This window comes from Conger conger, chromosome 4, assembly GCF_963514075.1.
Source record: "Conger conger chromosome 4, fConCon1.1, whole genome shotgun sequence".
NCBI lineage: Eukaryota > Metazoa > Chordata > Actinopteri > Anguilliformes > Congridae > Conger > Conger conger.
The window spans coordinates 44,647,122-44,668,896 of record NC_083763.1 but is presented as its reverse complement, the minus strand read 5'-3'; the positions used below and the strand labels follow the sequence as shown (position 1 = coordinate 44,668,896).

General features: G+C 43.3%; 1 protein-coding gene and 1 non-coding gene across 2 annotated transcripts; both read right to left on the bottom strand.

The window, feature by feature from the left end:
• Positions 1–111: 111 nt before the first annotated feature.
• Positions 112–14,427, bottom strand: LOC133127561 (ephexin-1). Its single transcript, XM_061240537.1, has 15 exons — positions 14,289–14,427; positions 9,673–10,036; positions 8,939–9,130; positions 8,231–8,341; positions 7,289–8,016; positions 6,862–7,022; positions 6,555–6,704; positions 6,332–6,461; positions 3,400–3,474; positions 2,854–2,943; positions 2,498–2,649; positions 1,818–1,979; positions 1,597–1,670; positions 1,308–1,412; positions 112–786 (listed from the first exon to the last, which is right to left on the bottom strand). The coding sequence occupies exons 2-15, from the start codon at positions 9,824–9,826 to the stop codon at positions 599–601; spliced, it is 2,472 nt and encodes an 823-aa protein (XP_061096521.1). The 5' UTR covers positions 9,827–10,036; positions 14,289–14,427; the 3' UTR covers positions 112–598.
• Positions 14,428–19,614: 5,187 nt separating this feature from the next.
• Positions 19,615–19,686, bottom strand: trnaw-cca (transfer RNA tryptophan (anticodon CCA)). The gene has a single exon. It is a non-coding gene; the product is annotated as a tRNA-Trp (tRNA).
• Between the last annotated feature and the right edge of the window lie 2,089 nt (positions 19,687–21,775).

Here is a 21,775-nt window from a genome sequence, read left to right as displayed (position 1 = left end):
GCAAGAAAGTTTTATTTGGCAATGGATGAAAGTGCATGCCGCAAACGCTGGATATTATACTTCGTTGTCTCTGACTCTCTGCCAGTTACATTTGAAATAATATGAGCGTAGTTTTGATGTTTTCATTCTACCCACTGCGTAAAAATAATAATGCGACATTCATATGACATTTACAAAAGGTATCGTTGTAAATTTTACAGTGCAAAGGAGTGTGTGCGTGTTATTTTTCACTTAAAAAAAAAACTTTTTAAGTGATTTATAAGGTTGTTGTATAATAATATTAGGCTACGTATGTTACCTGACTGAACAGGTGATGTCCACCAAGTCTACCTCTGGTCCAGTTGTGAAAAGAAAGGACTGGTTTTACTAACCATTATGCGTCAACTGGCAACCTTGAACCAAAAATAACCCATTAGTGAAAGTGGTTAGTGACAGGTTGACCATAATCTTACCAGAAAACACTTCATGTGGAACATACATCCTGTGCAAAATCCAAGCAAATGTAAATGCTTTAATGATATTTACAACACATAATCACCTTTCCCAGTTCTTGAATATAATCTAACGCTATGCATTCGGGGTCCAGGCTCAGGGAACCTCAGCAGGTGGTGGGAACGCTGCCCCTGGACATGATGCGGCGTCTCAGCACCCGGTTGGCGGCCTGCAGGACATGGTAACGCTGCCGCAGGTGTCTCCGCCGAACATACTCGCTGGAGATCTCCACCACAGTGCTGCTGGGGAACCAGCCCCTCTCCCCGTCCACCGGCCTCCGGCCCTCCAGGAAGCCTGGGACCAGGGGAACGGGAGGTTGAGTCCTCTGTTAACACCCGTGAACTGGGGTTGGAAAACTCAAATAATGCTGGGATGCCTCAGTTTACAGGCGTCTTTGAATAGTGAGATTCCTGTTTAAACAAAGCCACAGGTTTCCTTTCCAAGAGGCACTTCAATAGAGGAATTTAAATTGAGGAAGAAATGGAAAGCAGAAGTGTTCAGGAGGGATATATCACCTACTCGGTAAATGGTCAGCATTTATATAGTGTCTTTATCGAAAGCGCTTCTCATACACACACTCACACACAAATGGTGATTGGCTGCCATGCAAGGGACCAACCAGCTCGACAGGAGCATTTGGGGTTAGGTGTCTTGCTCAGGGGCACCCAGGGTGGGATCGAACCGGCAACCCGACTGCCAGACTCTTACTGCCTGAGCCAATGTCAGCCCCTTGCTCAGGTACTTCACATTTACCAGCTGAATTACAGTTACGTAATAAATATGTTAATCATGACCCTGTGTGCAAGGCTACCCACCGTCATTGGTCTTCTGGATCACATTGAGGACATCCCCAATCAGCAGGCTCAGCTCTCCGGGCTGCTGGGCAGAGTAATCTGCTATACACTGCACCTGGGGGCAGTCTGAAACAAGTCACACCCATTAAAGATCCAGTACCCCCTCCCCCTGCAACATCACAACTGGTGAACCGCATAATGCACTCTGTGAATGTTATTGGCAGCTCTGCCCTCTAGTGGTCACAACACACACACACACACACACACACACACACACATTTTAACAGAACAGTGGTGTGTGTACACTCACCCCACTCTTCATACATTTCATTTTTCTCACTATTCCGTGGTTTCAGGGCCTCCACCCAGCTGGCCTTCTCTTCCCTAAGACAAGGCAAGAGTGTGAGAGCTAGAACAGCACAATGAGAAGCAGCCTGTGTGCTGCTTTCGAATAAAGCCTCTCATAATAGTGAAAGAGCAGGCAGGGAGCTGCAGAAGCTCCTGAAGACAGGAGGGATGTACAGTACTCACGAGGAAGGGGCTCTCAGCAGGCAGCGAGAAGTGGTCCCTTTGTGGTTCTTCAGCAGGACCAGCAGGAAGGTGTTCTCCAGCTCACATTCCACCTCTTCCGCCTCATCGGCGATCTCAATGAGGGAGCGGTGGACATGATCCTGCACCACGAAGCGATCGAGCCTAGACCAAGACAATACAGTCACATTTGGGATGCCTAAATATAGAGAAATGCCGTGGCGGGGTGGCACGGTGATAGCATCGTTGTTTCACAGCGAGAAGGTCCTGCGTTCAAATTCTGGCTGGGGCGCTTCAGTGCGGAGGGCATGTTCTCCCCATGTCCGTGTGGGTTTCCCCTGCATACTCTGGTTTCCTCCCACAGTCCGAAGACATGCAGGTTTCACAAATTGGAGAGTCTGTAGGTGTGAGTGAATGGTGTTCCCTGCATGACCTGTCCAATATGCATTTCTGCCTCTCACCTAATCCATGCAGGGATAGGCTGCAGCCTTAAGCAAGTTAGATATTGAAGAGATGATGGAGTCCAAGTCTACTGCTTTATCCTCCCTTTACTAGCTCTGAGTAATTAAACAATCCTCAAAGCTTTAAACAAACCTTCATCATCATTTTGATGATACCTTGACACTGATCTGTTACCCAGGAAATCAAAAAGAAGTCTTGGTGGAACTATGAGCAGAACATACCCTTTTTTGATAGTGACTAACAGCAGGTCATTGAAGAGGAACAAGTGGACAGGAGAGCCTTTCCTTTGGCCAAAGATGTTCCCCTTGTCAGTCAGCTGAGCCAGTTCCCCTTGCCTCACGAGCCAACGGGAGGAAGAGACCAGAGGAAGACCCTGCCCAAAGGAAAAGTGAAGATACAAAACAAGAGGTTACTATGTTATAGTTTCATGTTCACACTACAAGGGGCATTCAATAAAAATAAAATGATAAGTTTGAAGGCAATTTCAGTGCCACATTTTTGTAATCCGACACTAGTATTATGCCAAAAAATTAGAAATGTTTTTTCTGCTGGGTCACATGAGGATAGAGGAGTTCACCTTGCAATTATATTCTGTCTTGTTGGCAATGTGCACCAGCTCCTCCATCTGCTGCATCCTTCCCACCTCATGGTTACAGGCCTCCACTACCTACAGAGGACACAGCAGGCACAGGTGACAAAGCAGTGACTGCCAAACAGATCAAATACGCTGATTCTGCATAATACTTAATAATCTTGAAACATAAAATGTAAGATTTGTTACATTTTATGTTTATATTATAGGAGTAGTAGAAATGATACCATTGTTTAACACCTTATTTTTTAACATTTTAGAAAAGTCTTTGATATTTTTAATTGTTATTATGTGAACCTCCCTACCCTCAGTTCAATTTTATTTATTTAAGAAATAAAATGACATTAAACTAAAGAGAAAAGTGACAGCCGCATGAAGTAATAAAGCATCTAATGATTATCTTACACATTGCAAGATAATGGTTCAATGACAGAGATGTCTGGGATGAATACGATGTTGTCCGATGCAGAAAGTCATTTTCATGGCTGTTGCAGAATATGAGTGATGGTTTCAGCCCCTCTGCCTTAGTACCTTTGATACCTCCTTCAGTGCTCTCTCTGCCGATAACTGCTCGTCTGATCCTGGGTCCGTCCTCTTCAGAATAGTCTGAGAACAACGACATCAGCAGTTTCATGTTTAGTTCTTGTTACGATTTATTTTTTAGTCTTGTCATGTCACGTTATATAGTTTATTCATTGTCACGATTTATGTTTGTTTCATGTTATGTTGTTCCGATCATTGTTTAGCATACACGTTTTTGTGTCTTTCCGCAAACCTTGCGTTCATGCTTTCTCTCTCTCTGTTGCTGTCACTCACGCTTCCCTAATTGTTTCATTTTCCCGTGTCTACTTACTAATCTAGGGCGGCATGGATGGTGCAGTGGGTAGCACTGCTGCCTCACAGCAAGGAGGTCCTGGGTTTGAATCCCGGTCGGCTGGGGCCTCTGTGTGGAGTTTGCATGTTCTCCCCGTGTTCGCATGGGTTTCCTCCCACAGTCCAAAGACATGCAGGTTAGGCTGATTGGAAAGTCTAAATTGCCCGTAGGAATGAGTGTGTGTGTGAGTGAATGGTGTGTGTGCCCTGTGATGGACTGGTGACCTGTCCAGGGTGTATTCCTGCCTTTCGCCCAATGTATGCTGGGATAGGCTCTGGTTACTGGACTTTTTGCATGGTGTATCGATTTCGAGACTGCCTTCTCCTTCGGTACTGTACTTTGGTTTTGGCTGGATTATACGTGTATGAACTTTGCTTATTTTTCGACTACGCTCATTGGACATTCCCCTAATAAAGCCCTGACGGGACTTTCACATCTTTGTTGTCTGAGTCATGCATTTTGGGTCCAACCCCCACGCACCCGTCTCAGATTTAATTAGGTAATCATGTGGCAGCAACTAAATGCATATAAGTATGCAGACGTGGTCAAGAGGTTGAGTTCTTTGTCAGCCCAAATGTCAGAATGGGGAAGAAATGTGATCTAAGTGGAATGATTGCTGGTGCGAGACAGGGTGGTTTGAGTATTTCAGAAACTGCTGATCTCCTGGGATTTTCACGCACAATGGTCTCTAGATTTTTCAGAGAATAGTGCAAAAAACAAAAAACATCCAGTGAGCAGCAGTTCTGCGGGTAGAAATGTGTTGTTAATGAGAGAGGTTAGAGGAGAAGGGCCAGACTGGTCGAAGCTGACAGGAAGGTGACAGCAATGCAAATAAGCACACATTACAACAGTGGTATGCAGAAGAGAATCTCGGAACACATAATGTGTCTACAGCAGCAGAAGACTCAGTAAGTCTAAAAAATGTCTAATAAATGCCTAATAAAGTGATCACTGAGTGTATACTGCTAGAGCTGGGCTGGGGTCTGTCAGACTAGAGCTAGACAAGGGCTTATATCTGGGCAACTGAGAAGATAGTCTTCAGAAAGTATTCATACCCTTTTTCACTTTTTGCACCCTTTATTTTGTTGTAGATTAAATTTGAAATGCCTGAAACCTCTCATTCATGTAAATATTCAGACCCTTAATTTAATACTTTGCAGAAGCCCCTTTGGGTAAGTCTTCTTGGGTAAGTCTCTACAAGCTTTGCACACCTGGATTTGGGAAGTTTATCCCATTCTTCCATCAGATTGGATGGGAAGAGTCTATGAACTGCCATCTTCAAGTCTCTCCACAGATGGTTTAACTTTGGCTGGGCCACTCAAGTACAGACAGAGATTTGTCTCGAAGCCACTCTAGCATTGTCTTGGCTGTATGCTTTGGGTCATTGTCGTGCTGATAGGTGAACTGTCATCCCAGTATGAGGTCAGGTGCACTCTGGAGCAGGTTTTCTTCAAGGACCTGTATTTGGCTGCATTCATCCATCTCTCAATTCTGATTAGTATCTGTGTCCTTGCTGCTGAGAATCATCCCCATAGCATGATGCTGCCACCACCATACTTCACCACAGGTATGCTATTAGCCAGGTGATGAGCAGGGACAGTTGTTCACTAGACACAGTTCTTGAAGTTTGATTTTTCTCTCATCAGACCACCAGCCATTCTACCATGAAGGTCTGATTGATGGAGTGCTGCTGAGATGGTCGTCCTTCCAGCAGGTTCTCCCATCTCTGCAGAGGATTTCTGAAGCTCTGTTAGAATAGTTGGGTTCCAAACTTCTTCCATTTCACAATTATTGAGGTCACTGTGCTCCTGTGGACACTCAAAGCTTTGAATTGGTTTTATACCCTTGCCCTAATCTATGTCTCACCACAAGGTCTACAGAGAGCTCCTTGGACTATGTCCAATCAATTCAATTTGGCACAGATGGACTCCAATCAAGTTCTAGACATATCTCAAGGATAATTGAAGCGGGACGCACCTGACCACAATTTGGGAGTGCCCGAGCAGAGGATCCGAATACTTACATAAATAAAAGATTTCAGTTTTAGCTTTTTAATAAATAGGGCAGCCTGTAGTGTAGTGGTTAAGGTACATGACTGGGAACCGCAAGGTCGGTGGTTCAATTCCCGGTGTAGCCACAATAAGATCCGCACAACCATTGGGCCCTTGCGCAAGGCCCTTAACCCTGCATTGTGCCAGGGGAGAATTGTCTCCTGCTTAGTCCAATCAACTGTATATCGCTCTGGATAAGAGCGTCTGCCAAATGCCATTAATGTAATAGATTTGGTAAAATGTCTGAAAACATGTTTTGTTATTATAGGCCACTGAGTCTAGATTGATTGGCAAAAATGGCAATGGCAATGGCATAAATCTACAACACATTAAAGTATGGGGGGATTGTGAGGCTTTCTTCACACCCCCAAGATGACTGATTAAGAAATCAGTTCTTTCAAGCCTAATCCAAAACCAAACCATAATGCGAAAGAAACTGAAAGTGATCCAGGATCAGTTCTTTGGGGTAGTATATTCAGTATTTAAGGCCTTCAACATTCCCTAATTCTAAACCCCCACCTCTCTCCCCTCCCCTCACCTGCACCAGGATCTTAAGGCGTGTGATCCTCTGGAAGGGCAGAACCAGGAAGGACTTCAGTGGCAGACGGTTACAGCGGGAGTCCTCCTGCAGCTGTCTGAGAATTTCCTCTATCTGGGGGTTTTCCTTCCTGCATGCATACGCAGGGAGTTACTCATAGGCCCATGGGTGCATGGTAATGACTCCTCCTGCCCCAGAGAGCTTGTCTGTACAGTTCTCCTACCCCAGGTTATGTAGAGTCTGCTCCTGGTAACGTATGTTGCGTATGTAGTTAACGTAGGCGGCAAAGTTTCCACTGGCATGGAGGCGGATGACCTCACACACATTACAGTACAGATTTGATCCCAGCTCCACCTTCATGGCATCTAGAAAACTGTGCACACTGTCAGTGACATCCTCCCCAACACATGCTTTGCCTCTAATGTAAAACATACTGATTGTCTATATATGCATATAGAGTACGCAAAGACATAGGACATTTGGAATATATTGATGATGAAGTATGATGGCTGTGATGGCTACATTCTTACTTTTGGCTGATCTCTCGGATCCTGCCTATGCTGGAGAAGAGGGATTTGCGGTCTCGAGGTGCAAGGACCTTGTTGAGGGTAGGCGACTCCATGAAGAGGTCTACCACCACATTCAGGCTCTTCAAATAGGACTGCTCTGTAGTCACCACCTCATACATGCTCTGAGCCATAGGACAGGTGACAGAACAGTCAAACTTTCAAGACCACCAAAAACACAACCACTGGATATTGGGCACCAGACGGACACACAGACACATGCTTGCAACAAGATGGGTGCAGAGATGCAGACTAAGCCATATGGCTCATGACTGAGCTCATTTGAAATCAGGACAAAATAAACTAACTTAAATTAAAGAGAAACTGAAGCACACATGTACAATAACTGAAGAACAAAGACAAGTATATTTGCAATGTTAAAAACCTTTACCTCTTGGAGCAGCAGTTGCTGCTTGTTTAGTTGTGTCAGTACTCCACTGTTCAGCACAATGGTTCGGTCCTTCCAGAATGGTTTCAGGAACATATGGCACTCCCTGATGGACGTCTTACTCATGACACACTGTAGAGATGACATTGTGTCTTGAACATCCTTTGCCAGGTGGGGCAACATGTCTTCTTCCTGGTCCAGACATGCCTGTATGCCCAGTGGAGTGGCTGGGGAGGTGGCGTCAGACGCATCCCTACAGTCTTTCACAGTTGTATCCCCCTCAGACTCTCTCTCAGGGCTCTCCAGCGCTGAGGTTGACTGAGTATTCACAGTGGCTTCCTGGGGTTCTTGAATGTTCTCCTTGCTCTTAAAGGTTAACAAAATGAGCTCTGCCAAGGGCGACTTCATTTTCTGGGAAGATGATGGTGCTGTCGCGTGTGTGGGGGACCTCTTGCAGAAAAGGAAAATGTTATGCCCTTTCTCCTTCTTCAAGTGTGTCTCCTTCTTGGACTTAGTCTCCTCACTATTGCTGGGGAACTTCTCCTTGAGTTCTTCCACAACCTTCTGGGTGAGAGTTTCATAGATCTTCCTCATTTCCCTGTCCGTGTTTGTGCTTTGCATCCTTAGTGGTGGCAGGGGTTTGGCAGGGGCGGGGGGGAGGGGGTTGTGCACTTTTGAGAACGGCGGATGCTCTGCTTCTCTGACACCACCATCTGGGAAAACTGGAGACCCTGTCCAGGAAATGGAGGGGATGTCTGGGATTTTATTACAGTGAGCACGGTAGCTATATGTCTGCATTGGTTGATAGCTCATTTTGATCCTCAATATCTCACGTGTTTTGAGGCTTTCGGCAAACATTTCACTTAAAACACTTTTTTGTGATTAGTCATAGATTAATTCAAGTGGATCTCTTAACAAGACCAATTAAAGAACATTCCACAATACCTAAGTTGCTGCTGCACAGGACTACAGTGGTACAGTGGACATCTACTTCAGATGGTGATGTGCCTAATTCCATGTACATTCCCTCAGGAATGTCAGGTTCCTCCTTCCTATCTATATACATAAGGAGATAACATCACAACAGCACTCAGGGAACCACAGAGCTCTGCCTGAATTAATAACAGTATCTATCACAAAGACATTAAAGAAACCAACTGATATGTTTGGACAGGAAAACTGTTAACAGGAAAAGAATGGGAGATGCAACAGCACTGATATTTCATGTGAAATACTTAAATATGCATGCATTCTATTTGTAGAGGTGAAGTGTTCTTTAAAGGGACATAACATCTCACTCAAGTGGAAATTATGTCATTTACAGGAACGCCCAGCCCAATGTGACATAATCTGGAAAGACTGGAACAGGGAGGAATGCAAGGCTGCAAGGCCTCCTGTTGCTCTGGGCTTAACTGCCATGATAAGTCTGTGTTGACTTTCCCTCTGGGCACAAGGAAAAAGGCAAGTGCTGACTTGACCCTTGTAACTGCAGTGAAGGGGTGTTTGTGTCTAATTAAAATGAGACTGTTTTAATTCCTCCTAAGTTCCTTTCTTGGCCTTTGGTTTATCATCTTCCTTTTTTGGGGTTTCCATGTTAGCATAACGGGTTAGCTTAGTATAAAGACTTGAAGCCTAAAGGAGTCAGTTGTCTACCTCCTTCAAAGTGAAGGAACACACCAGGTTGGGAATTGAGTGGGGCTTCAGGGTAGGGCTCAATTCTGTGTGGTTTCTCTCCAGCTTTGGGGTCGCTGCTGGAATGGGGAGAAGAGGGAGTGCAAACCAGCTGAATCTCACTTGAGGGAGAGTCTCCCTCGCTGTCATTGCATCCATCAAAGAGTCTGCCCTCTACAATAAGGAGAAGGAAAACAAGCACAACAAAAGATTATCTGATTGTGAGTTGGAACAAGAGGAACAGGACAAATAGCCATCTAAAGACCAGGGATGGGATTGAAAGCTGAAGGTCATCTTCCACTGAATACTCAACTGCAGCAGGGTTACTTATGACTACAATGATGTTCAGGTCCAAGTTGCATTTCATACCTGAGAACTAAACCATCCAAATGAGAACTAAGTCTTCCAAATGCTCTGTGAATTGCACATAAATGCGAAAGAGAAACAGTCTTTGTCTATTTCTCACTTTAATGCCTTTTTCTCAATCGCCCTCAGTGAGGTATCCCCGAACAAGCTTGGTGCCCTTTAAGAGGTAGGTTTGTGGCATTTGTCCTTTCCTGAACTTCAGTAAGAAAATATTTTACACTGTACAGCAACACAGAATTCACAGAATGAGTGAAGAAACACTTTTGGGGAGACTCATAAAGTACACACATAAAGTATATGAAATGGCACAATAGTACAGCTGGACTCAGTCTATCGGAAAGGGGCTATACCGTGTTCAGTGGATGCTGCTTCACCTGAGTCACCACTATCAGGACTCTGCAGAGTCGTTGTGCTGGACACTATTTCTTTATCAGCTGCCTGGGATTTGCTGTCCTGTGGCAGGGGTGTTTCTTGAAGGCGGGGCTTTGGAACTGGGAGGGGCATAACTTTTTCGGAGAAACTGAGTAGCTCATCAGGCTGAGGAAATGGGCTGTCGTCGGTAGCCACAGACAGGCATGAACTCTGGTCGGTTGGAAAAGAGGGTAGAGATTTGTGTCTTTGTTCTCGCTCTTTCCCTGGAACTTCACTGCGAATAACATCAGTTGCTCGCCGTGGCCGTGTCTGTGTCCCCCTGGGCTCTGGTTTGGGGGGGACCTGAGGTTTTGGAGACAGGGAAGGTTGGGACTGGAGGGCTTGGCCGATCTCCTCAGTAGCCATCAAGAACCGCAAGATTTAATCACCTTAAGGCAGGGAACAGAAACATGTTAATGACAGATACAGAACAGAATAAAAATGGGGCAGAATCACCAGGAGCCGTGATACTTCTTAGGCCAGTTACTGGTAACGGAAAACTACATCTTGTATTTAACATTTTTCATTGGATTTCTAAGGCCAGAATCTCAAATTCCCCATTAAAACCCACGCAAGAAAGAATGTGCTTAGTAACTTGGGAATGTAGGAACGGAATTCCCCAGGATGAGGTGATGCATGTTTGTACAAATTTTGAATTGTCCTAAGAGGTAGCCCAATGCATTTGTAAAATTAATAAGGTACAACAAACAAGGAAGTTACAACATGCAAGGCACTGGCAAACAGAAAGTAGTGTGCTTCAAGGAAAACAAGTTTGGGCCGTGGGTGTGTGCTTCCTGCCGCCGGCTGTCATTTTAAGGCCATTAGCAACCAACGATATGAAAATGTCAGTTTACGCTGTGCCAAAGCTTAAAGCTGCAGTGTATCACAATAAATGTAACAGTAAAAAAAGAATTATAATAATCACTGCCAAAGTGTTTTCACCTTAACTTTGTCTTCGCTCTTTGGTTTTCTTTTAGAAACCTGTTGTTGCCATATTTTAAAGCCCAAATAATAATAATGAATAATAATACATTTTATTTATAAAGCCCAAGGTCACTTTACAGGGAATCAGAATCAGAACCAAATACAGAGGCACACAGTACAGAGGGGAAAAAAAGAAAAAAGAAAAATAATAATAATAAATACACTCAATGAGCACTTTCTGAAGTATTTATTAGCCTTTTTTATGATTTATTAAATCTTCTGCGGCTGTAGCCTGTCCACTTAGAAGTTTGACCCATTGTGTGTTCAGAGATGCTCTTCTGCTTACCACTGTTGTAATGCGTTATTTGCGTACTGTCACCTTCAGGTCAGATTTGACCAGTCTGGCCCTTCTCCTCTGACCTCGCTCATTAAATGCCCACAAAACTGCTGCTCACTGGATGTTTTTTGTTTTTTCACACCATTCTCTGCAAACTCTGTTGAGACTTGTGCATGGAAATCCCACGAGATCAGCAGTTTCTCAGATACTCAGATACTGAGTCAGTTAAATCACATTTCTTCCCCCCCAACAGCTGAACCTCTTGACCAAATCTGTATGCTTTTATGCATTTAGTTGCTGCCACATGGCTGATTAAATATTTGCATTAACAAGCTGGTATACTGGTCAACCTAAAAAGGTGCTCAGTGAGTGTATATGTATTATGATTAAAAAAGAAGAAAAGGTAAACGTATGCATGTGTTTGTGTGTGTATTTGAGTATGTGGTTGAATTATTTCTTATATGTATGCTATTCTGAATAAATGGGTCTTACATTTAAGAGAGTGAGTCAGAGGAGCAAATGTGCAGTGGAAGGGAGTTCCAGAGTTTTGGTGCTGCATAGTTCAATGCCCGATCACCAAGTGAGGAGAGGCGTGAGGTGGGGGCTGCGAATAGGCCAGAAGAGGAGGAGCGCAGTGAGCGGAATGAGTAGGATACCAGGAGGTTAGGGAGATGGGTGGGGGCCTGGTTGTGGAGGGCTTTGTAAGTAATAAGGATTTTAAATTTAATTCTGAATTTAACAGTGAGCCAGTGGAGCTTGTGGAAAACTGCAGTAATATGGTCATGTGGTTTCATGTGGGCTAACAATCTAGCAGCATTGTATCTAGCAGTTTTGGATTAGTTGTAGGCTGTTGATAGCACAATTAGGGATACCCGTTTGAAGCTAATTGCAATAGTCCAGTCTGGATGTTACACGTGTATGGATTAGAGTTTCTGTGTTGTGGGAAAGGGTCTGAGTTTGGAGGTGTTATGGAGGTGGAAGAAGGTGGTTTTGGTAATATTTTGTGGTTCAAAGGAAAGTGTTGGATCTAGAAGGCTAGACCATGGCTCTTGACTTGAACGGAGACGATGGGTATGTTGAAGTGAGGAGTTTTGGATAAAGTGGATTTGGAGCCGAGCAGCATGAGTTTGGTCTCGTTACTGTTGAGGTGTGGGAAGTTGTGGGTTTTAATATTGTGCAGGAAAATGTGTGAGAGCGAGTGGGGGAAGAAGAGAGGAGGGTTTGGAGCTGATATACAGTTCAGTGTAGTCAGTGTAGCAGTGGAAACAGGTGTTGTGACATCGCATGATTTTACCAAGGGAAGGAGATAAGTGAGGAAAAGTAAAGGACCCAGCACTGGTTGGCAGATATGTCAAATCCACTCACATTTGGCAACTGGCAGATAAAGTACACTTTCATGTTTTCTGAAAGATTTGTTTTTTGAACAAAGCTGTTTTCTCCCTTGTTTTTGGGAGGAACATTTTCTGAGAACCTTGTTATTCACAACTTTTTTGTTTTGTTGTTTAGATAAAGTCTGTTACAGTATTTCAATGCAAACATTTGAACAAAAATGAATTTGTGTGCTTGGAAAGTGCTGTCATTTTCCATTTGAAAGGGAAATCTCATGCTTTGAATTTCTCCATGAAAAACAAGTGAGAAAAACCCACCCACATTTCTGTCGTAAAATGTAGTTGGCTGAGATATGATTGACAACACAATTGCTTTGTTCTACGACAACTGACCTTGCCCCTGTTGCTTTTTTTATAGGCTCACTTTTCAGAACTAAGTCTTAAATCTGTGTTTTTGCTTTATTGGTTTTATTTTCTGTGATTTTATTCTTTTTTTTATTATTCATTTTATGTCTTTTTATGACTTTATATTTCTTAATATTTTTTATTCTGGTTGTAAAGCATTTTGTGCTGTATTGATTCGAAGCTGCTGTATAAATAAAGTTACCATTACTATTATGGCAAACAAATTTCTTACTTTCGCTACATGTCCAGGCCCTGGTACGATACCAGTCAGACAATCCCCTCTTACTTGGCTTCCCTGCCACTCTGAGTGCTCCAGCTAATCCAGAACTGAGTTGTCCACCACTGTCTGTTAACACCCCTTTCCTGTCTCTCTCTGGGGTTCCACAACCACATACTCATTCTCCAACTTTCCTACTGAATGGTGAACTGAGGTAACTACTATGAACAGAACAGATATCACTCCTCACCTTCTGGCACTCTCTAAATTCACCTCTGCCCTAATGTTAAATAAATATAATTTAATCATATTTCTCATTTGTATTACTCATTTCAAAGTAGGTACACTGGGGATTTGTGTTTTCTTTTGTAGATGATGATTGCATGCTCTCTTCTCTTGTGTTTGAGTTGACTTCAATATGAAATATTTTCTACTTACATATTTCATAATGCTCTGTCAGTTGCAGTGGATCTGTGGGTATGAATAAATGAAGAGCACTAAAGCTGACAAAGTCTTTTCTTTGGACTGGCGAACAAAGAGCCAACACTCTTCCTGTAGAGTTTTGGCAATCGATTCAGAGATGCAGACAGCGGAGTAGAGATGGCTAGACTAAAATGGCAGTTATCTTGTCGACAATCTGGTTATGTTGTCACAATTCAATGGGTGAGACCAGGTGTTCGTGGCAGGCATACAAATGTTTGATACATGAGTCCGTTGTGCAAAAAGATATTATAAAGCTAAAGACTAGAAACTAAGTCCATTTTAAGCAACTGATTCATAGTTCAGAAAGTTGGCAGAATGATAAACATTGTTGATTTAACACTTAAAATGAGGACACATGCAGGGTAGTTTCACTCTAAGAAGTTAATGTTAAATTTTGCTTCTAATATTTCAGTAATAATGCAGAAATATATATATATATATATATATATATATATATATATATATATATATATATATATATATATATATATATATATACTGTATATGATATAGGCTACATACTGTGAATAGATTTCTGGATATATATATACATATAATAATAACCTGGTGTCACTCATTATTTTGCCTGTAAATCACGGAACTACTACTCAGATCATAAATCTTGATGTTGTCTTTTTTTTTTTAAAGAAGAGATTACAGCCTAGTTTTACCTGCCATCATCTGGCATGTATTTTTTAACATTGTGTAAGGATTGTGCCTCCCTTACATTGAACCACAAAATACTTGAGTAGCCTCCTCCAAAGCTGTCTGAATACATTGTGCGATGCAACAGACAAAGAATAGGACTGCATCAAGGAGCCGTTCTCCGGCAGGACACTTCTCAGGGTTGCGCTCACTCACCGTTAGTCCCAGGTCGTTTTCGATACTCGGACGTGACGTCCCTTCACTGCACTTCCGAAAGTCCAAGCAAGAGTCCAGTAGTGGAGCCGCTACAACACACGGGGACGGTGCGGATTTTGTGTGTGTTGCCTCAGCCAGCCTACCCTACAACTGTAAGCAAACAGATGGGGATGTTTCTGTAAGGCTAGGGGAGACAACGACGAGTAGCTACATGCAACACTGGCATGCTGTCATACCAGAGACAAATGCGAAAGCCCTGTAATTTCACTAAAGCAGGGAAAGACATAGGAACCTTGTGTCATAACATAAATGCTATCATCTCCGCTTATTCTAATTCAGTTTCCGATTTTTAGCACTTAGATTTTTAGAGACCGAACATGATCAGGGTAACCCAGACAATCTTCCAGTGGAAAGAATATGCAGCTCTGTCATATTTTCGAAAGAATGGCTGATTTTATTTGTTGTATATGTTATACATACTGTATATACAGTGCGTATGTACAGTACTGTGCAGAAGTCTACCTAGACTTTATTATATATATGTTTATTTTTTTGGAGTGTGTTAGTATACAATAACACATTTTAGTTTTCCAAATATTCATTTTCTAAAAGATTTAATTTTACAGAGACATTTTTGTATTTTTATATTCTTGTACTGTAAGAAATTTACTACTTTTTACATAAAAACTTGATCAAGGCTGTCTGCAATGTCTGCTGTCTGATCAATGTCTGCAGAAGAACTGCGGCAAGTTCTCCAACATGCTTCGAACAACCTCCCTGCTGATTGTCTTAGCCAACACTGTCCTGCAGTTCTATATCTCAGAGAAGTGATGCAGTTTTAACGCCAAAGGGTTAAACACACAAAAAATATATATTGATTTGATTCAGTTTTTAACTATTCTGCCGAGTGACAAAAATGTGATGGAAAAGTTAGAGTATGTTTATTTAGGACCTTTCATTGAATTATTTTTGAAAGAATCTTATGTGGACAGAATGGTATACAGGTGCCTAAGACTTTTGCACAGTACTGTAAGTCTTGGGACAAATGCATATTTTTATCTTGATTTGGCTCCGTACTCCATTATTTTAGATTCGTTATAAAAAAAATTCACATTCACAGTGTGGATTTTAAGATTTTATTAAACAGCATTTTATACATCTCGCTTTCAATATGTAGAAATGACATTTCTAACAGTCATTGCATGCAAAGAATATTCAACCAAATATTAAAAATGATTACTTTACACTACATTATGTTAAAAAAATTTGATGCCCGAAAATACATTTACATTTACATTTTAGTCATTTGGCAGACGCTTTTAATCCAAAGCGACTTACAAGTGCATAGGTTCTACCAGAAGTCAAAGCATCACAACCAGAACTAGGAAAATACACCTGGACTGCTGTTCTAAACATATAGTCGTCATCATAAGTGCAATTTTTTTTTTTTTTTTTTTTGGGGGGGGGGGGTTAGACAGGGATAGGGGTATCAGAAGGGGGGGGCGGGGTAAGTCAGGAGGGAGGACTAAGGTAGAGTTTGAAGAGGTGTGTTTTGAGTCTGCGTCGAAATAGGGGGAGGGATTCTGCTGTCCTGACAGTGGTAGGCAAGTCATTCCACCACTGAGGAACCAGAACGGAAAACAGGCGTGAACGTGCAGCTCGACCGCCAGGTGCCCGTAGAGAGGGAACCGTAAGGCGACCAGAGCTGGCAGACCGGAGTGGTCTAGCTGGGGAGTAGGGAGTGATCAGGGATTGTATGTAATGTGGAGCAGTCCCCTTAGCAGCCTGAAATGCCAACACTGCGTGCGGCAATAGGAAGCCAGTGGAGGCCAATGAGAAGCGGGGTGACATGAGCCGACCTGGGCTGACTGGTGATCAAGCGGGCTGCAGCATTCTGGACCAGCTGGAGGGGCTTGATGGCGCACGCTGGGAGACCGGCTAGGAGGGAGTTGCAGTAATCCAGGCGGGAAATGACGAGCGCCTGGACTAGGAGCTGGGTGGCTTTCTCCGTCAGGAGATGACGGATGCGGCGTATATTATACAGAAAGAACCTGCAGGTTCTGGCAGTGGAGGATACTTGTGGAGCCAGGGAGAGGCAGTTATCAAGAGTCACCCCAAGATTCTTTGCCGTACGGGAGGAGGAAACTACAAAGTCCTCCACAGTCAGTGAGAGGTCAATTGACGGAGAGGACTTGGCAGGGATGTAGAGAAGCTCAGTTTTGGCAAGGTTGAGCTTCAGGTGATGGGAAGTCATCCACGCAGAGATATCAGCCAAGCAGGCAGAGATCTGTGTGGTGATTTGGGTGTCGGGGGGGAAGGAAATGAAGAGTTGGGTGTCATCAGCGTAGGAGTGATAAGAGAAGCCGTGGGAAGAGATAACAGAACCAAGAGACATGGTGTATAGCGAGAAGAGGAGAGGCCCAAGAACCGAGCCCTGCGGGACTCCAGTTCGTAGGGGTTGAGGGTCGGAGACTGCGCCCCTCCAAGTCACCTGGTAGGAGCGACCAGAGAGGTAGGAGGAAAACCAAGCGAGTGCAGAACCAGTGACACCCATCCCAGACAGCGATGAGAGCAGAATCTCATGGTTGACTGTATCGAAGGCGGCTGACAGGTCAAGGAAGATGAGGACAGAGAAGAGGGATTTTGCTTTAGCAGAGTGGAGTGCCTCAGTGACCGCGAGCAGGGCGGTTTCAGTGGAGTGGCCACTCTTGAAGCCAGACTGGTTGGGGTCATGGAGATTGTTGTGGAGAAGATAAGTGGACAGTTGGGAGCAGACCGCCCGTTCCAGGGTTTTAGCGAGAAAGGGAAGAAGAGAGACAGGCCGGTAGTTGTTCAGGGCAGAGGGATCAAGAGTAGGTTTTTTGAGGAGGGGAGTGACTCTGGCCCTCTTCAGGGAAGAGGGCATGGTGCTGGAAGAGAGGGAGGTGTTGATTAGAGAGGAGAGAAAAGGGAGAATGTCCTGAGATATAGACTGTAGGAGGGGAGAGGGGATGGGGTCAAGAGGACAGATGGTTGGGCGGTGGGAAGTAAGGAGTTTCAGTGTGTCGGCGTCAGAGAGGGGAGAAAAGGAGGTTAGGGAGTTGGGGAGGGTAGGAGGGTCAGCAGGGGTGGAGGGTTGGGAGAAGGAATTGCGAATAGCATCGACCTTCTTTTCAAAGAAGGAGACAAAGTCATCAGGTGTGAGTGATGAGGGGGGTGGGGGGGGGGGGGGGAGGGGGGGCCAGAAGAGAGGAACAGGTTGAAAACAGTTTGCGGGGATTAGAGGCGGCCGCGTTAATTTTCGAGTGAAAGAAGGAAGATTTAGCTAGAGAGACAGAGGAATGGAAAGATGATAAGAGGGCATGGAAGGAAGCCATATCACTGGGGAGACAGGACCTTTTCCATTTTCTCTCCGCCGCCCGCAGTTCGGTTCGGATAGGGGAATTATGGTTCTATAATTTCTAAATGGTCCATTCAATATTGATGAAAATACTCTGAAATTAAAGTGACAGCCTGCACTTCAACATCATTGTCATTGTATCATTTCAACCTCATAGTATAAGCGTACATAACAAAATAACAAAAAAATATGTGTCACTGTCCAATCAATTATGGTACTCACTACTTCCAGCAGGTTAATGCGTATTTCACAAAGCACACGTCATCTCAAGTCGGTTCCACAAACGCAACGCAACTAGGCTACTCAAGTTGCCCGCCACAATTATTAATGAGTAATAAATGAATGGCAGTAGTCGAAATACAACTGTTTGAGTGGCAATGTACAAAACGCAATAAACAGGTGAGAGCTCTGTGTGTATCAAGCGTGAGTGATGGCTGCTAACCACAAAACTTGCTCAGGAGCACATGAACCCCACCCCCTCCCATCTGAAGTCTGTTATGAAAAGCAAGTCGCGCAAGTTATAGATAGCTGTTTTTTCATCATGATTGCAGCTGGAAATACTTGTATGCTTCCGAATACAAATAGCGTAATATTGAAGAGATTTGGGAGGAACAAATATTAGTAGGCATAGGGTTGCCACCTGTCCCAGTTTTCCCGGCATAATCCTTCTTTTCAATAGTCAGTCCCGGAAAATGTACACTTAAAGGCTATATCAATTTTTACCGTTTCTGTTTAATTGAAGATTTAGATCTTTACGTCTGTATGTCCATTATCTTGACATGCATCGTTTTCCCGATGGTGTACACTATCATTGGCTGGGATGTGACGTGACTAGCTCATCAGCCTTGACGCCGTAAGGCCAACCCAAAGAGACCCGTTCTCCGCTACCTGTGTTTTGTGTCCAGCCAATATTTCTGTTTAATATAATAATTAAATCATGCAAAAACAAAGAACCACCAGAGTTTTGTATTAAATCTAGCCATTGCACCTGTTGTGACAGAGGACGGAAGCAGTGTTTCTTGTCTACTTATCTACGGATTGTGGCAATAAAGTAAGTGCGAAAATCTTTCATGATTCGAGTATTGCCACAAACATAATGTTGAAGAACAAAAAGTGAAGCTTTAGTTCAAAATGTCTTTGTGCCTTGCAGCCAGGAGAGTTAAAGTATACCCTTGGACATATGATTCGATTGTACAATAGATTATAATCAGACAGTATATGTTTACACGTGAAAATAAATAAATAAGTCATGTAGAAAGGGACAGCAGCAGGCAAAGGAGTTGAGAGAGTGCAATTGCGTCAGGGAATGAGTCTGCGTTTGGGTCACCCTCATCCTGAGGGTCCTGAGTGCCCGGTTTTTCACAAATCAACGGTGGCAGCCCTACCTGTGAAACACATTAGGCATATTCGTGCTTTGGCGAATATAGGCCTTGTATTATTTCATATAATTAACCGAATATCCGTCAATTAACGCGCATTAACTTCACTGCTGGCTGTGGTGCAGATCTCGCCGGTCTCCAGTGTGGGCAAAGAATACACCCTCCGCCCACGCGTAGCCACGTGAGTGAAACAACATTTGAGGACAATTCCTGAAGGGCGCGGAGTCGATTTGACGGCAAACAAGGAGGGGGAAGAATGCGCGCTGCTGCGTGAAGGGATTGGAGCGGAACAGAAAATTAACAGACATTTCATAGACATACACGCCCACTGGTAATCAATGACATGAAAATCTAAATGCAAATTGGATGGGAAGAATATTTTTTGTAACATAGGCTGCACAAGTAGGCTACAAGAATGACATTAATCTTATGGAATGTATATTTTGAGACGTGTTCATATGCTTAATAAGATTTGACACATTTTATGAAAACGTTCATTTTGATTTCCGCTTGTTTTTTTGTTTTTGTGTTGTACTGTGTATATATAATAGAAACTTGACTGAAAAATTGACCCCGACGTGATTTGAACACGCAACCTTCTGATCTGGAGTCAGACGCGCTACCGTTGCGCCACGAGGCCATTCCGTAAGAGCGGCTATCCATAGCCCCCCAGAATAATAGCACAGTTACGGCACTGTCATTCACTATTTTATACTACTACAGTTGCTAAGTAGTAATGTAGTTTTCCATATTCTTCAGTTTTGCCTCTGATGGGGATTCACCTGTTTGTGCCTTTCCTTGGAAGTGCCAGAAACATGTCCCAACTCTCCACAGTAGTGGAAGCCTGAATTATTTCTGCCTCGAGGGGAAAGGAGATAGAAAGTCTCACAGACAAATAATTGTAGGCTACCTTACACCATACAGGTGTATGAATTGTGACTACCACAAAAGCATTTTAATCACACACTATTCAAAAGTATATTGATAATCATGTGCTTGTTTACAAAATAAAGAGTTGATCTCCAGGGTAATCGTTTGATTTATTCTTTGCATGGCTGTGCAGTGTTCAAAGCTCATAAAAATCCTAGTCTGGGGACAAGCCAGAGGGAGTGTATCTTAGATTAGCAGTAATTACAATATGCCTATTGCCATTCTTTCTTAATAAGGATCTTCCTTATTTTAGCATAAAGCCAGAAATTCTATCAGCTGTAGGAACACACGATGAGCCACCTGCACACCACAATACCTACTTTTACCACAACAAGAGAGGAGTGTGCCAGACATGGAGCACAAGTAGAGTGTGTGTTGACACCACATGAAAAGCCAGAGGACTTGTTTAAACATTACCTTTGAGAATTTCTCCTGCATAGCCAAGGGTGCTTATGGCATATCCAGCAGCACCTGGGGAGGACATTTAACCTCTGAATGAAAGATGTACAGAAGCCTAGATTCTTATCCTGCTGGTGAAAATATCCAGCTGGCCTGCCTGACAACAGTAAGCAGTGGCAGCTGGATCAGCCAGTGTTCAGTTTACTGCTTGGATGGATTGTGAACTCAATGGTCCTCAAAAAACTCTTTACTCTCAAGTTCCTTTCAATGAATCTTTGCTTAGAGCACGTATGCTTTGGCTATGTGTTTGGGTCATTGCCCTGCGTTTTGAGGCATTTGTTTCAGGCTACCAGGCTGTCTGCTATTGCTGAGCTCACCAGCGCTTCTCAGCAATGTACCAAACAGCAGATTGTGACACACCTGAAATGTTCCTCCTCATGATGGTCTGCTTTACTTCCATTAATACTGCTTTGCTTTTCTTGTAACTGGAATAGTGAAAAAGGCATCAGGCCCCTATGGGGATAGAACCCACAACCCTGTTAGAAAACATGGGAGCCAAGCCTAGTAGTTAACCCCGCTGAAGTATCTCACCTTGTAGTGCACCAATCTACAACCTTGTCTAGCCCATAATCCAGTCAAATGTACTTGTTTGACCAGTACTTCTGGGTTATATCCTTTACCCCCTGCCACTGTCCAATGTCCCCACACCTGGTTTCCCCCCCCCCCCCCCCCCCCACCTGATCCAGCCAGCCCCCCTCCCGTGACGTGATTTCGCTCATAGAAATGAACATGGGGTCCATTGGTTCCATTGAGGGACAGGGTATAGGTGTTGACTTTATTCCTCAGTTGTTGGTTATTATTCATCTGTACTTGGGGAAGTGTGAAAAAAGTGAAAACTTTCTGAATCCTTTATGGGTCTCTCTTCTAGGCAATGCAAACCCAACTGAAAGAAAATAGGAAGCAGATTTAGGGGAATACATTGATGACAATAAAAAATTGTTCCACAAACTTTGGGACCCCTTTATTGAACACAAAGGAAACGTTGAATTGTGTAAAAGAAAAACCATACATCTATAAAACTATAGATCACACTATATCCTGTCAAATTATGTTTTCGTTCAAACAAATGTTTTGCATAGTCCTGTCTTATTCTCTTGTTTTTTGTTCCATTGCACTTTGTTTCTTTTTTGCCATGAGCATGGATCCCATTTTAACATTGAGGATTATTCTTTGTACTCAATTTAGCCAATTCCACATTAGCCACATGTAGGGAATGGGGAGCACATGAATGAATTTGAAGCTCATGTATTGTTATGCTCGTAAAAAAAATACAGTTCCAATTTATGAAGGGGTAATTATGAATTATAATTCTGCTTACCTGCCAAGGATATAAAACACAA